The sequence below is a fragment of the Monomorium pharaonis genome, chromosome 5 (genome assembly GCF_013373865.1).
Source record: "Monomorium pharaonis isolate MP-MQ-018 chromosome 5, ASM1337386v2, whole genome shotgun sequence".
NCBI lineage: Eukaryota > Metazoa > Arthropoda > Insecta > Hymenoptera > Formicidae > Monomorium > Monomorium pharaonis.
In genome coordinates this window covers 16,027,778-16,044,360 of record NC_050471.1, presented here as the reverse complement: position 1 = coordinate 16,044,360, position 16,583 = coordinate 16,027,778, and the positions used below count along the sequence as shown (strand labels likewise).

At 35.4% G+C, this 16,583-nt stretch overlaps 2 protein-coding genes across 20 annotated transcripts in view; one reads left to right on the top strand and one right to left on the bottom strand.

Annotated features, from left to right (window-relative positions):
* The window catches only part of LOC105839109 (serine/threonine-protein phosphatase 2A regulatory subunit B'' subunit alpha), a 310,192-nt gene that overhangs the window by 286,570 nt on the left and 7,039 nt on the right, over positions 1-16,583 (bottom strand). The window lies entirely within an intron of this gene.
* On the top strand, positions 11,191-13,092 carry LOC118645768. Its single transcript, XM_036287474.1, has 5 exons — positions 11,191-11,332; positions 11,516-11,790; positions 11,919-12,021; positions 12,135-12,532; positions 12,658-13,092. Exons 1-5 carry the CDS (start codon positions 11,191-11,193, stop codon positions 13,090-13,092), a joined length of 1,353 nt encoding a protein of 450 aa, XP_036143367.1.

Here is a 16,583-nt window from a genome sequence, read left to right as displayed (position 1 = left end):
ACCGGAGCCGGCGGTTTAAATCTCCTTCTGTCAAAGGAGGAGGAAGATCAAGGGCTCCGGAACCAGACTGAGGTACTAGAGGAAAGAAACCAAGTGCAGAGACTGGTTAGAGCCCTGTTAAAGGAATATCCCGATAAAGGCCTACCTGGAAGCATGATCTCTGAGCAGGAAGGATGCCAGACTTGCGACGCAACTGCTCATAGACGACCTTAACTACCATCTGTGAAAGTTGAGCCATAGCGATACGCCCGACTGCAGACTGTATGACAAGGAAAAGAAAACTAGCCTCCACATCCTTGGGCCTGTCCAGTATTCGTCGGACCAAGGATACGCCTGCTGGGATCAGGTAATCTGGAACCAGATCAGGTGAGGACTTGCTCCGCTTTTGGAAGAAAGCGAGGTTTCCTTAAAGAAAGGTTAACGGGGAGGCACAATGAACTCATTGTCAGTCTGAGTGCCAAAAGTGGGACCTTGCTTGAGACCATCGCCCGATACATTATTATTATTATTATTATTATTATTATTATAGCTGCCTACATGTGGTATAATATGATATTTTCAGCAACTTTTAATATTCATAAATTTTTATCTCAAAACCGATACTTCTAAAAGAAATATCATAAAAGACTATTTATATTGTAAATTTTATGTAAAATACGGCTATATTTTTCTAAACTTAAAAATTTCAGTTTTTAATATTTCCATCCACCACGTTGAATCCGCCATTTTTAATTTTTCAGTTTTGACTTCAGATTAGTGTAATCAACAAAAAATCTTTTATACCCGAAAATTTTTCAATTCTATGTAAAATTTTGAGAAAAATTTTTTCTAAAAAAAGCGACTTTTACGTTTAAATTGTTATAAACAATCACTAAGGAACAATTGGGTGCAAAAAAACTTTAAAAACATGTAAACTAAGAATTAATAAATCTTTGTGTACCAGAAAAATCAAACGTCACCATTAGTATCTCAAAACAACAGTTTTTATAATATAAAAATGCAATAAAAACAAGTGGCCAGTATACTTCCTATTGACAATGAAAAATTTAAATAATTATTTTGAACAAAATATGAAGAGCATTGCTATCATATTGCATTGAATATTAGATATAATATTCAAAATAATATTCACGAAATGTTTCTTCTAATTAGTTTCAAGTAGTATTATTTTAATAATAAAATGCATTGTTTAACATTAATATGTTGTTAACATTAACATGTAAATACAACGTTTATTTTCAGTTTATATACATTCACATATTGTGACGTGACAGCCGCAGGCTGCTGTCCGTCACAAGGGCCTTATCGACCCTTACGCATTAACATCACGCGGGTCTTGCGTCCTCCCGCTCGGGAACGGATGCAAAAGTGTGTTGTCTCGTGTTTTTATGTGTGTGACGTCCCGTGTGTTGTCCGCGTACTAATCGTTAAAATTTTTGCGAGCGCTGCATCGCAAATACGGCGGAAATCGGTGGCCGCAGCAATCGATCTTGTAATTTCTTTGCTTCTCGTCTCGACGGAGAACATCCCCGGAGGTCACCAGGTGAGCGGACACCGAAGGAATAACGGAGACCCTTTTCAAGCGGGGGTCCACAGGTAATACCGCCCTTGTCTTGCCTACAATTCTCATCACGTAAGAATTCCGATACTGCCGCCAAATCACGCTTTCAGGATCCAGCAAAGGCGCGCAAGGCCGATGTTCCGACGGGGCGCCTACGAATCCGATCCCGCGCTAGTCCCGGCGGAGATCACGACAATTTGACATCAGTGAACGCCCTCGTCGAGGAGGAAATACCGCCCCGGTGGCGAAGAAGTCGCCTGGCCAGGAGGAAGAAATCTGCCAGAAGCAAGCGCCAGAAATTCCCACGCACGGGGCCCAACAGTATCGACTACCGCGCCTGGATCGATCAGTCAGCGACGGCGTGCAAGCCGCGCGCTGCGCGAAAATCGATTTTTGGAAATCGACCAATAAGGGCCCGGAATATCGGAAGCAAGGCAGGACGCGTCGCCAAGCGGCCCCCGCGGGGTCTAGGATTTCTCACTCGTGCTGCGGACGTTAGCTATACTGTGCGTGTGTTCCGGAGTCCCGAGCTGAGATTTGTGAAAGGACGCAGGAGCCGAGATCATCCCGACCCGGAAAAGGCAGGCGAGAAAGAGGCGACGTGGTGAGACGAGCGTCACAATACCGTGTAAAGCTACCGATTTCGCGGTTGGGCGAGTTGTGGTAAAGTCGCGAATTTATAGTCGCATTTTCCGACATTTTAAGTAAAGTTTCGAGCTCGCGGAATTATCGGAGTATCGCTGGCTCGCCCGATCGCGCCCGCTTGCGTGAACTCGCGCCGTGCTGTTTGTTCGTATTATAATTACGTTGCGTATGCGTCCCGATCCGCAGCCGAGTCATTTGTGTCTTGTAACGTAATCGCAGCGTGCATTACTGTCGTGAATCCTAAAGTAGATTATCGCGCCTTTATTATTTCAGAAAGTCCGATTCTCTTTATCGCATTTATACCGCAAATCTCTTTGTAATTACGCTCTCGTCCAATTTATCATAATTGTCTTGTACCACCTCGTTGGCGAGTTCACAATAATTATCGCGCATATTAGTCGCGGGAACCTTTAACGTGCGGAAGAACACGTCGCCTCTTTCTCGCTTGCCTCTTCCGGGTCGGGATATCTCGGCTCCTGCGTCCGTCGCGTGCCGCGCGGGCTCGGAGTTGCGGTTCGTCTCGATCGCCCTTGGCGAGACCTTGATTCTATCGGGATTCCGGCGTCCACCAGCGACGCAGGATAAAGCGTAGACAAGTCGGAGAATTCCCGCGTACGCCAAATATACCTCCGCTAATTATCCCGCATCCGCGAAAATTAATTCCAAGTGATCGCCCGCTTGTGTCTCACGCGCACTGCCATCGCCGCTCAACGGGGCCTTGTTATTCTGTACCACTTATTGTTAAATATATTTCTTATTTTTATTGTTAAATGGTCGTGGTCTGAATAGTTCTCTCGCCTTCCCGATTCCATCCGCCCGCGCCGAACCTCCCCCTCTGCCATTTTAGGACTGAGCAGCTAAATATTGGAGCCGCCGACGCCCGGTCGCCTACGAGGCTTATTCTTTTCGTGCTTTGGTCGATTAAAGTGTAATCTCACGCGTATTGAGAAAAAAGTGGTACGCTTAACGTACCTGGCGCCCAATCAAATAGTTTTTGATGTCGGAAACCTTACGAGAACGGTCGCCCCGACACCCGGACGGCTGAGGGCCGCGACCAGGGACGACGCGAAGTTGGCCGTCGCTCGCGAGCACGGTTACAATATATACTAAAAACCGTTTTCAAATTATTAAATAACTTAAGTTTTTGAACAGTTAATTTAAGTCTGTATTTAAAACGTGCTTCTAAAAATGTTAACAGGCTGTTTTGTTATTCTATTTTTATCGCTCATTAAATGTAAAATAAGAATAGAACGACAAAAAATCGCGCTAACATTTTCATGAGCACGTTTTAAATATAAGCCATAAACTGTTTTCTTTTTTATAATTTCGAATATTAATTTTAACCCTAAAACGACACATTGTAACTTTAAACCCCAAAATTTAAATTTATTTCCTAATTTAGCAGATAAACACATCCCTTTCTAAAATACAAAAAGATAAATATTTTATTACCATTTTTAACAACATTCCCAGTTAGTACCATTTGAGTTTCACCACTACATGTAATTTACGTTTAAAACTACGTTTAAACAATTTAATAATTACTATTTATTTACACTTTTAATTTTAAACATGGCAAAAAAATGCCGTGCTAATTTATGATATTTCTAATCAGGGTTGGAAAGCAACGCACTACTTGTAACGCCGTTGGCGTTACCGTTACTTATTTTTGATAACGATCGTTACTTTTTTCTATCTGTAACGGTAACAGTAACGTGGTTACATTTTTGCAATAACGGTAACGAATTAAATTGTTACTTTTATCGTTACTTTAGTTATATATTTCTTCAGTAGATCGCGCACTTTAGATAAAATAAGAAAAGCACATTCAGGCATTCATAGAAAAATAAAAAGCAGAAAGGCAGAAACCAATTAGAACTTGCTCTAGTAATAAGCTGTACAACAAAAAGTTTTCTACTACTTATTATTAGCATAAATTCTGATTGGTTCCTGTCTTTCTGTTTTTTATTTATTTTTGTCAACGATAATGGTAACGTGTTACTTTTATGAAATGTTCCAACCCTGGTTCTAATGACAGTTTTCGCTGGCACTAGCAGAGTTCTTTGCTCTAAAATCATTTTTAATTCTTTAACGGTCAATTTTTTACATTCTAATCTTCACATGATTTGATGCTGTTTAATTGGAAAGATACAAACCCCAAGTAGTCAAATTTTTTTTCATATAGCTCCGTCCTTTCTTTTTAAAATAAAAAAAAAACAGTTTATTTTTGTGACTGACAATGAATTATGATTGTCAAAAAAGATATTATGTCACTACTAAAAAATTAGGTGAAGTTCTAGAGCACGGGAATATATAACCTCAATACGGCGATTACATATTTTTTTAATGATTTTTTAATCTTCAAAATCAGTACAACACTTTCTCCAAGTCCATTGTCGTAACGTGTTCAATGTTAAAGCTTAAAAAAAATAATAACAATGTAAATTTGTTTAAATTAACATAATATAATTTCAAATTTTTAATTAACAATATTGTAATACTCGAATAAGACTAAGGCCGCAATTTCATTGATCGCTCTGTCGCGGCGATTTGTGTCACGTGATGTCTTGCCGCCGCGATCGGATTTTGAAGTTAAATTTTTTTAACTACAAGCGATATCGCTGAGTGTTAAAATCGGCTCAACATTTTAAATATTTTATTAAAATTTGTGATTAATTATTAATAATATGAAGAAAAACGTAATATCGGAAGTGAGTATTTTAATGTTTAGTAGACATTCATTAAAATATCAAGAAATACAATGTTTGTAAACATGTACATACATACATATAAAATATGCTAAAATATCAATCTCAACTGTATGTTGAGTAACGAATAAAATTGTTATTATCATTTATTTTTTACTTTTCTCTGTGGAAATTCCTATTAAATTTCTTAAAACAATTTTTTTTATAAATTATAACCAACTAAATTTATTAATTTTTCTAACTGCGTGGCTGACATTCTTAAATAGTTATGAAAGCGAAGATCTTCAAGTTGCAAAATTGGAAAAAGAACATGATAAAAACCATGCTCTTCTCTTTCTTTTAAAATTGGAGCCACCCAAAATCTTTTTTTCTTGGAATGCTTTTCATTTACGAAAAGAGCCACAACTGCAGCAATTTTTCTTTTCCTTGATTTCTTAATGTTCATAAATAATTTGCGCACACTGTAATAACCACTCTTGATATTTTTTTTGATACTGTAAATAATTATCTTCCAAAATCCACTCCATTTTAGGTTAGAATTTATTTGACGCTCCAAAAATCGCGCGCGCAACAGTTGCTGAATAATCGCCGCGATTTTGTCGCCCATGAAAGGGATCCCTAACTACTGGAACTATTGTTAAAAATAGAAAATATTTATCTTCTTGTACTTTGGAATGCTAAAGTTGTCCTATTTTACCGATCAATGTGATTATTTCTTTAAATTGTCTTTATAGAATTAAAAATCCTTTTTCACAATTAAAGTACAGACGGTAACACAATGCGAAAGTAACAATATCATTTTTTAAAAAAAGTTTAATTTGTAAATTTTTTTTCATTTTTTGTATCACGAATATTGATACTTTTTTATTTTCATTTGTTTATTGTGTATGTAAAAAATGCTTTCATTAACCCGTTAATGTCTAAACAGACAATTTTTTGAAGATTTTTTCGCTCAAAGAATTCATCATGTTCTAGTTCTTCAAAAAATTCAACCCTAAATTTTTCATACGTAAAATTTCTCTTGTAGAATCCGACGTCATTTTTTCGAAAAATCAATTCCAAAATTGTTATTAACAATTTTTTCAAAAAAAAAACGTAAATTTCCACTGACAGATTCTTTTCAATCAACGATATCATATTGAGCTGCTTGAGCTCAAATTACTCCCCCTTGGGGAGGGAGTAAATTTATTGCGTCCATAAACAAAAAAAAATGACGTCAGATTCTAAAAGAGCACGAAATTTTACCTAAAAAAAATTTAGGGTTGAATTTTTTTAAAAACTAGAACATGATGAATTCTTTGAGCAAAAAAGTCTCCAAAAAATTGTCCATTTGGTCGTTAACGCGTTAATTTTGTAAAAAACTCAAAAAATATAAAAAATGCTACTAAAACTTTAATTATTTTTTTATATTAATAGAATAATTTTCCATCTTCACAAATTCAACCCAGTAAGTAAAAAATCATTGCAGCAACGTTATTATAATGTTATTCACTAACATATTAACATTTCTAAGTATATAGTTTATAACGTTGTATACATCATGAACAAACTTTTCAATTTAGAAGTTTCGGTAATGTTAAAATAACACTTATAATGTTATTATAAATATTGCATATATATATTTTTAACATTGCAAAAATGTTAAAATAACATTATGAAAATGTTGAAATAACATAATTATAATGTAAGAAAAAAATTAAATTTATGGTTACCCCACTATAGTCGTATACTGCATTGCTTAACTTCTGCGATCAGAAAAAAGGTTACCCATCTAACTGTAAACCACCGTCGACGATGTTTGACTTTGAAAACCCTACCTAACACTTCGTGATAATGCATGAACACTTGATGCTCATGAACATATTTGTTACATATTGATACATATTTGTTATAGATCAGTTTAATAGATGTCAGAAAGATGAAACTTGTAGTTAAATAATTTTTTTTTTTCAAATGGGCTAGTTTTGAATACACTATACTTTTTTACTTTTTTAAAAAATATATTTATAAATAAATATAAATTTACAATTTTTTTTCTGATTTTTACATATGCAAAATAACTTATTAGGTGTACAACTTTGCTTCCGTCGTTTTCCAATAAATGGCTCTAGTGGTAAGTGGTGATTAAAATAAATAGATAGTAAACATCATAGACAATAAAATTAGGCAATTGTAAACATAACGCTATCGAAATATTAGTCGATTTGTGTCTGCATCATAAAGTTATTCTCGACTGAAAATGTCAGCTTACGAGCCAAATTCTCGTCATTTGTAGGTTTTAATTTTTTGCTTCAATATGAAGAAATCTACGACTGAGGCTCATCGAATGCTATCAAATACGTATGATGAGGTCACTATTAGTGAAAGAATGTGGCAAGAGTGATTTCAACGCTTCAAGAACGATGATTTTGACGTCGAAGACCGACATGGTGGTGGAAGAAAGGTTTTCAAAGATGTAGAATTTGAGGCATTACTTGAGCAAGACTCGTGTCAAACGCAAGAAGAATTGGCAGGATCATTGGGAGTGACTCAACAAGCCATTTCAAAACGCCTGAAAGTCATGAGAATGATTCAGAAGCAAGGAAATTGGGTGCCGTACGAGTGTGTGTTGAAGCCGAAAGATGTTGGACGGCGTTTATTTGCTTATAAACAGCTGCTTGCAAGGCAAAGACGGAAGGGATTTCTGCATCGTATTGTGACTGGGGACAAAAAATGGATTCATTATATATACGATAACCCCAAACGCAGAAAATCATAAGAACTTCCCAGCCATGCTTCCAAGTCGACAGCCAAACCGAATATTCACGGCTCCAACGTCACGCTCTGTATTTGGTGGGACCAACTCGGCGTAGTGTATTATGAGCTACTAAAACCGACTGAAACAATCACAGGCGATCGGTATCGAAAGCAATTGATGCGTTTGAGTCGAGCACTAAAAGACAAACGGCCGTAATACAACGATAGACACAATAAAGTAATTTTGCAGCATGACAATGCTCGACTCCATGTCGCAAAGCCCGTCAAAACATACTTGGAAACGTTGAAATGGGAAGTCCCACCCCACCCGCCGTATTCTCTGGATATTGCTCCCTCTGACTATCACTTTTTTCGATCAATGACACACGGCCTGGTTGACCATCACTTCCATTCTTATGAAGAAGTAAAAAATTGGATCAATTCGTGGATTGTCTCAAAAGATGACCAGTTTCTTCGACGCAGGATTCGTATGCTGCCAGAAAGATGGGAGAAAGTAGAGGCCAACGATGGACAATACTTTGAATCGTAAATGTATAATCAGTTTTTCACAATAAAGCCTCGAATTTCGGAAAAAAAGAACGGCCAAGTTATACACCTAATATAAAAACATGCTTTTTTTCTCTGTTCTTCTGATAAAGCTAAAATTATATAATTATAAAATACATATTAATAGAAAATAATAATTTGTGGTCATTTTTTTGAATACTCCTACAAAAAATATTTAATATTCATAAAACAATAAAAAATCCTACAAATTTTTACTTACAGTAAATATTTTTAAAAAATTTATAGAAATTTTTTCCGCCAGGGTGTTATTCATAACGTTAAATTAATAACACACAATGTTAGTATAACATTATTAATTATATAAACGTTGCAACAAAAAACACGTAACAAACACATAATTAGTAGGCAATATTCAACAGACAAAACAGATTCCTAGACCAAAAATAAAGAATCAAAATCATACAAAAATACGCAAAGACGTTATTATTTCGATCGATGTATGCATATATAACACATAAATATAAATATGTACGAGCAAAATACAAAAATTTAATAATTTATATAACATAATTCATATTATAAACACATAAAAATATTTTAATTTATGTCTGTAAAATTATTTAGAAATATTTAAATGTTATTAAATATTTTTAAAATGTTTATAAAATCATATTATAACGTTTACGAACATTTAAAACACATGTGCCTCATGTTTTTAAAATTTTTCTATAATATTAAGACAGTAATGTTATTAAGTAATATTTTTAAAATAATTATCAGATGTTATACAATCAGTGTTGCCGACTTCCGGCGTGAGGTGAGTAGAGAGTGGACGTGTGTTTGTACAGTGGAGTGGGAATTTTGGTGATAAAGGATACTGCGGCAAAATCCCTGCGGGGGCTCTGATTACAGGTCGACGAGAGTCGTAAAATTGAGCTGGGAAAAGTGATAGCTCGCTTCCACCAGAGGCGGACTATATAGCGGAGGGATAGAAGAAGTAAAACCATAACCTCAAAAGGAGAAGGAAGAGGAAAGGAGAGAGCAAGGAACGACAGGAGTCAAAAGAGAGACGAAGGCGGATGGAAGGGGAGAGAATAGAAAGGGAGAAACTAGAGGCATTACCAACGGAATCGGCAGAGGCGCGAGTCAGGGGCTGGATAGTGGGGAGCGTCGGAGAGGGCAGCAGCGGACGGAGAGAAGAGAAAACAGAAAGGAAGGGAGGAAACTCAGAGAGAGCGGGTAGCGGGGACAACTTAGAGAGGAGCAGAAGACGCAGAGGAGCACCGAGCAAAGCGGAAAGATTAGTGAGAGAAAAAAAAACAGTAGTGGGAGCACGGTGTCGATAACTTCGTGGCTGTCAAAGAGAGGAAGGGAGAGCGAAACAGAGGAGAGTGAAGAGGAAGAGAAAGAGAATATACGGAAAGCGACGAAAAAGAAGAGAAATATAAAGGAAGAGAATAAAAGAGGAGAAGATAATAAGAAGACGGAAAAAGATAAAAAGGAAGAGATGGATAAAGAACAGTTCGAACAAATAATGAGAAGATTCAAAGACGAAATAGTACAGGAAGTAAGCCAGAGACAGGAAACCGCGGCAGCGGAACTGAAGAAATTACTGGAGGAGAGTGTAAAGAAGGTGGAAAAACTAGAGGCAGAAAACATGGATCTTAAAAACGTGTAGCAGACTTAGAACAAAAAGGAGAAGAGGCAGATAAGAGAGAAAGAAAAAATAACACAATTGTGAAAGGAATAAGGAATAGAGAAGGAACACCGAAGCAAATAGCAGAAGAGATCTTCACGGAATTAGTAGAAGAAGGCAACGTGGGAGTAATGAAAGAGGCATTTAATATAGAAAAGAGAGGAGAAAAAATATTATTAGTCAAAATGGAGTCATTCGAGGAAAAAAGAAGAATAATGGAAAAGAAAGGAAAGTTGAGAGGAACGGACACGTACATAGACGATGACCTAACAAGAAAGGAAAGTTTACGGCAAAGAAATATAAGAGAATGGGCAAAGGTAGAAAGAGAAAAGGACAAAGAGAAGATAAAAATAGGATATGGAAAATGCTTTATAGAAGGGAAAGAATACATATGGAACGAGGAAAAGAAAGAGATGGAAGAGAGGAGCTTTCGCAAAACAGGAATGGAGTGGGAAAAAGCAAAATAAAGCACAATGGAAGGAAGGGAAGGAGAGAGTAAGGATGATTTATTGGAATATAGCAGGATTAAGAAACAAAGATGAGGATTTCTGGCAATATGTGAAAAAATTTGAAGTGATAATGCTTGTGGAGACATGGATCACAGAAAAGGACTGGAAAAAAGTAGAAGGAAGACTACCAAGCAATTATAACTGGAGAAGTCAAATGGCGAAGAAAGTAAAAGAAAAAGGAAGAGCGAGTGGAGGGATTCTGGTAGGAGTAAGAGAAGGGATAGAGTGGAGGGAATGGAAAGATATAGAGCAAGGACTAGTAGGAGTAAAAGTCACGTTGGGAGAAGAAGAATGGAAACTACTGACAGTGTACAACAGAGATGGAGGAAGAAGGATACTGAAAGAAATTGACAAAGAAGTACGAAAGGAAGAAGGAAAACTCATCATAAAAGGAGATTTAAACGCAAGGACCGGAAGAAAAGGAGAGCTGATATAAGATGGAGGACAAAATAAGAAGAAAAGATCGAAAGATGATAAAATAAATAAACCAGGAGAGGAAATGCTGGAGCTGATGAATGTCAGAGGATGGGGGATTTTGAACGGGAACTGCGAAAGCGAGACGAAGAAGGGGAGTGGACATACATAGGGAAAGGTAGTTCAGTGGTGGACTATGTACGAATGCACAAACATGGAAAGAAATAGAGAAAATAAAAGTAGGAAACAGAGGCGAATCGGACCATCAGCCATTAGAAAAATAAGAGTAAACAAGGGAGAGGGGAAGGAGGAAAAGGTGGAGAAATAGATAACGGTGGAAGACTGGTCGGACAAAGGAATAAAGAGCTACAAGAACAAGCAGAAGAAACTGGAATGGAACGGAGAAAAGATGAACGAGCAAATAGAGGACCTGATTGCCAAGATAAGCGGAATAATAGAAAAAAAGCGGATCAAGAGAAGGAAGAGAGGAATAGGAGAAAGCATGTGGTGGGACAGAGAATGCAGAGAAGGAAAGGTAAAAGTAAGAGAAGCAACAAAAAAATTCAAGAGGAAAAATGAGCAGAAAAGATCTAAGAAAAGAGAAAAACGAGTTTAAAGATCTGTGCAGAACCAAAAAGAAGGAGAAGGAGGATAGAGAGTGTAAGGAGATACAAGAATTAAAAAAACGAGAACGAAGTGTGGAAATACATTAACAAAGAAAGAAGAAGGAAAAAAGAAGGAAGTAACAAAATAAAGACAGAAGAATGGGAAGGGTATTTCAGAAAGCTTTTGAACGGTAAAGAAGAATGGAGAGAGGAAAAACAGGCTGGTAAAACAAGAGGAAAAAAAGGAAAAGAGAATGAAGAGAACGGAGAAGAGAAAGAGGAAGAGATAAGCAGAGAAGTGAAGAGAGTCATAGAAAGATTGAAAAAGAAGAAAGCATCAGGGGAAGATGGATTGAAAAATGAGGTATGGATATACGCAGAGGAGAAGGTGAAAAAAAGGTTAAAAGAAATAATGAACAGAATCTAGAAAGATAATGGATGGCCAGAGAGATGGAAGAAAGGAGTGATTAGCCCGATTTATAAAAAGGGAGACAAGGAAAAAGTGGTAAACTATAGGGGAGTAACGCTGATGAATGCAGCGTACAAAATCTATGCTATAATCCTGGAACAAAGGATAAGAGCAGGAGCGGAAAGGATGAAAATGCTACCGGAAACGCAGGCGGGTTTCAGGAGAGGAAGGAGCTGCATAGATAATATACATAGTTGCGTTAAAATGTGCAGCGGAGAAAAGACTAAGAACAAAGGGAGGAAAATTGTACGTGTTTTTCGCAGACCCGAGAGCAGCTTTTAACAGAGTGAATAGGAGAAAACTCTGGGACGCAATGACGAAGAGAGAAGTAAGGAAAAGCCTTGTAGAGAGAGTGAAGGAAATCTATGAGGAGACAAGGAGCTCGGTGAGAGTGGAAGAGAGACATACGAAGGAATTCTGGACAGAAAAAGGAGTTCGACAGGGGTGTCCATTAAGCCCACTACTCTTTATACTGTTTACGGCGGACTTAGAAGATTTTCTGAGAAGAGGACAAATGGGAGGCACAACGATAGGAAGAGGGAGATGGTTCTCGCTGGCATATGCGGACGATGTAGCAATAATAGCAGAATCAAGAGAAGAAATGCACACAATACTAAAAAGGATGGAAATATATTTTAGTAGGAAAGATATGGAATTGAACGTGAAAAAATAAAAAATGTTAGTATTTAGGAAAGAAGGAAGAAAAGAAAAAAACGTGTGGAGATGGGAAGGTAAGGAAATCGAAGAGGTGAGAACTTACAAATATCTAGGATATAGGACTTTCAGAGTAACAATAAGGACGGACAACACATAAAGAAGGTAACACGTAGAGGAATAGCGGCGATGGCACAAGTGTGGAGCATAGGAGAGAGGAAATTTGGAGAGAATATTAGGAGAAGAATGATGATGTTCAACGTAATGGTTAAAAGCATAGTACTGTACGGAGTAGAAGCATGGGGCTGGAATGAATGGAAAGAAGGAGAAAAATTGCAAGAGAAATATTTAAAGTGGATAATAGGAGTAGACAGATGCACACCGGCATATATTGTAAAAGAGATAAAGATTAACAAGATAAGAACGGAAACTAAAATGAGAACAATGAAACATAAAGAAAAAATGAAGAAGGCGGAACCAGGTACAATAAAGAGAGAATGTAGGAGAGAAATTGAAGAGAAGACTGGGAGCAGACAAACTGGGGAAAAGAAAGGAGAGCAGCGCTAGAAAAAGGAGGAATAGAAGGATGGAAAGAAGAGGCAAAGGAAGATAAAGGAGAAGAGGTGATAGAGAAATGGAAGACAGAGTTGGAGGAAAAGAAAAGGGAAGAGAGAATACGAAGAATCAAGAGATCAAGATACTTCAAAGAATACGACAAGTGGAGGACAAACAACCTAAATACTTGGAGGAAGGAGGAAAAAAAGAGAGAATAAAGGAAATAGCAAGATTCAGATGTGGAAACGAATTTAGAGCAAGTAAATTTTGGGAAGAAGAGGAAAAAAGGAAATGCAGGATGTGTAAGGAAGGAATGAAGACGGTGGAGCACGTAATCAAAGAATGCAAATGGACGACGGGAGGAGAGGAGAAAATGGAGGGATACGATGGAGAACAACTAGGAAGCTACCTAAGAATAAAGGAGATAAAAAGAATAAGGGAAGAGGACGGAAGGAGAGAGGAAGAGAGGAACAAGGAGAAGGAAACAGGAAGAAGAAATGAAAAACGACAAATAAAATAAAAAGAAGAGGCAAAAGGGTGGAACGGGAAGAAAGGAGAGGCAATACTATGGGGGGAGTGTCATATATAAGTTATTAAAAATTAGAGTCATAGTTTATAAAGGAGACCCATATTGGGTATTTAGTATTCTGTGATATAGCGTAATACGAAGTTAAGGATCTGTTAAAACAATAAATTAGATATAAGTTATATAAGTTATATAAGTTAGCATAAGAGAACAAAGTGAATGTAAAAGGTGTGAGAAAGGAAGAAAACATGTGTCGGCTAAACCAAACTGTTAAGAGAGCAATGTAAAAAGGAAGTCCCCCAAACCCGAGAGGGAGGGGTAAATAAATAAATCTAACAATCAGTGTTGCCGAAATAATAATTTAAAAATAATGCATTGTTCATTGAAAAAATAATGACGGATTTAAAAGCATTGTGCATTGTAGACTTAATGAGTAATTATTTAAAAATAAAATATTTATTACTCGGATAATGAAAAATGCAAAACACAAACCATTATGCATTACATTTTTAATACAACCAGAGAGCAATTATCCATTACTAAAGTAATGAATAATGCCACGTGAGGGCAATTATCCATTACTAAAACAATGAATAATGCAACATGGGGACAATTACACATTACTAAAGTAATTCGGTAATATGAAAAAATATGTTATGTATTACTTTGGTAATGAAATCCAATATTCTCATATTCTGTAATAGATGGTGGTGAATGAAATTAATCTATAAAGACTAAGGTCCTGATTGACTGGCTCATTATTCATCGATGCCCAGCCTAGACCCCTAAATCCAGAAACATAAAATTTCGTGAGAATATTCCTTTAATGACGTAAGCACTCTCCAAAAAAGAATTTTTTATTATTCAATCTTTAAGGGGGTAAAAAGGAATTTATTCAAAGGTTAACACTAGATCAATTTGACAACAGAAAAAATTATTAGTTATTTGTAATTGTGCCATATAAAAAACGAAGAGGAAGAAGGCATTTAAAGAAATAATCAACATCCAAATTTGTCTATCCCAGCAAACACAGAACATAGCAGCAATATTGCGGCAATGTTATAACATTGTAGCAACATTACAGCAATATTACAGAATTGCCACAATGTTCTGTGTTTACTGGGACGTTTATTAAAGATTTATTGAAGATAAATGTTAAATTACATAATATTACAAATATTAACATGATATCGCATTGTTTAATATTATTCAAAAAATAGCCTTTTTTTATTGTAATTCGAAGAAACAAAAACCCATAAAGGTAAATATAATTTAATTTTAATAGTACAGAAAATTAATTAAAGTAACAAACAAAAAAAATTAATTGATTGTAATGTTTATACAATTAACTCTCGTTGCTCCACTAACCTCAAACAAAATTTTTCACTTGTTTAGCCACAAGTGATAGACAAAGCTTGGCTCCCCTTTGTAAAAAACTTAGTAACAGTAACTATCCATACTCGAAAGACCGCTTCAATCCGTCACATGTTTTTAAAACGTCAGCATCAAAAACATTGCGCATTGTGAGTGTTCCCAAAAAAACTCACTGTCAGTAGACCGACCGTGCCAGTATGTCGTGACGTAAAAAATATTTGATTTTTGTATTTTTCTTAATTATTTTGTTATTTTATGACGTTTTTAATTAAGTTACAAGCATAATATGCTTTTTTTAATCGATAAAGGCGATTTAATCACAATAGTTATTAAAAAGGAAACATAGTTAATATTATAATTTCTTCAATTTTTATTATTCTACATTGTACCTAAGTTTTTTTTAATAATAAGAATCTGGCAGAAATCTGGGAGAATACCCAATATATATATATAGTGAACCACACATACATACCTGTGAAGTTAAGTTAAAGCTTGTAACAATATAATTTATGTGCATTTTCCATTCATTTAAATATTAAAACATTAATTAAACATTAATTTAATTGTAAGAACATTACAATCAATTCATTTTTTAGTTTGTTACTTTAATTAATTTTCTGTACTATTAAAATTAAATTATATTTATCTTTATGGTATTTTGTTTCTTCAAATTGCAATAAAAATGGCTATTTTTTGTATAATATTAAACAATGCAATATCATGTTAATATTTCTAATATTATTTAATTGAATATTTATCTTTAATAAATCTTTAATGAACATTTATAGACAAATTTGGATGTTAATTATTTCTTTAAATGTTTTCTTCCCCTTCGTTTTCTATATGGCATTACAAGTAACTAATAATTTTTTCTGGGGTCAAATTGATCCAGTGTAACCGTTAATCCTTAAGTAAATTTCTTTTGACCCCCTTAAAGATTGAATAATAAAAAATTCTTTTTTAGAGGGTGCTTACGTCATTAAAGAAATATTCTCACGAAATTTCATATTTCTGGGTTTAGAGGTCTAGGCTGGGTATCAATAAATAATGAGCCAGTCATTCAGGACCTTAGTCTTCATAGATTAATTCATTTACCACCATCCATTACAGAATATGAGAATATTAAATTCCATTACCAAAATAATGCATGACATATTTTTTCACACTATCAAAGTAATGCATGACATTTTTAAATGAATTACTTTAGTAATAGGTAATTATCCACATGTTGCATTATTCATTATTTTAGTAATGGATAATTGCCCTCATGTGGCATTATCCATTACTTTAGTAATGGATAATTGCCCCCTGGTTGCATTATCCATTAAAAATGTAATGATTAATAGTTTGTGTTCTACATTATTCATTACCAATTTAATGGATAATGCTTTATAAATCAATTACATATTTGGTAACTAATGCCAAATGGAACCAAAATTCAATTACCAATTTCTAAAACAATTATTAATGAAATCGACAATGCATTACCAAAGTAATGCATTTTTTTCAACATTGTATATAACGTCTGATAACATTTAATAACATTTATGTAACGTCTAATAACGTTTAATAACATTTAAAAAACATGTTACTAAATGTTTTT

What these genes read in the sequence shown, in the direction of transcription:
- LOC118645768 (XM_036287474.1), top strand. Translation starts at nt 11,191, where the DNA reads ATGGAACGGAGAAAAGATGAACGAGCAAATAGAGGACCTGATTGCCAA. An exon ending in GAGAATGCAGAGAAGGAAAG is followed by an intron (nt 11,333 to 11,515) that starts GTAAAAGTAAGA and finishes ACATTAACAAAG; the next exon opens with AAAGAAGAAGGAAAAAAGAA. An exon ending in AAATGCTACCGGAAACGCAG is followed by an intron (nt 12,022 to 12,134) that starts GCGGGTTTCAGG and finishes TGTTTTTCGCAG; the next exon opens with ACCCGAGAGCAGCTTTTAAC.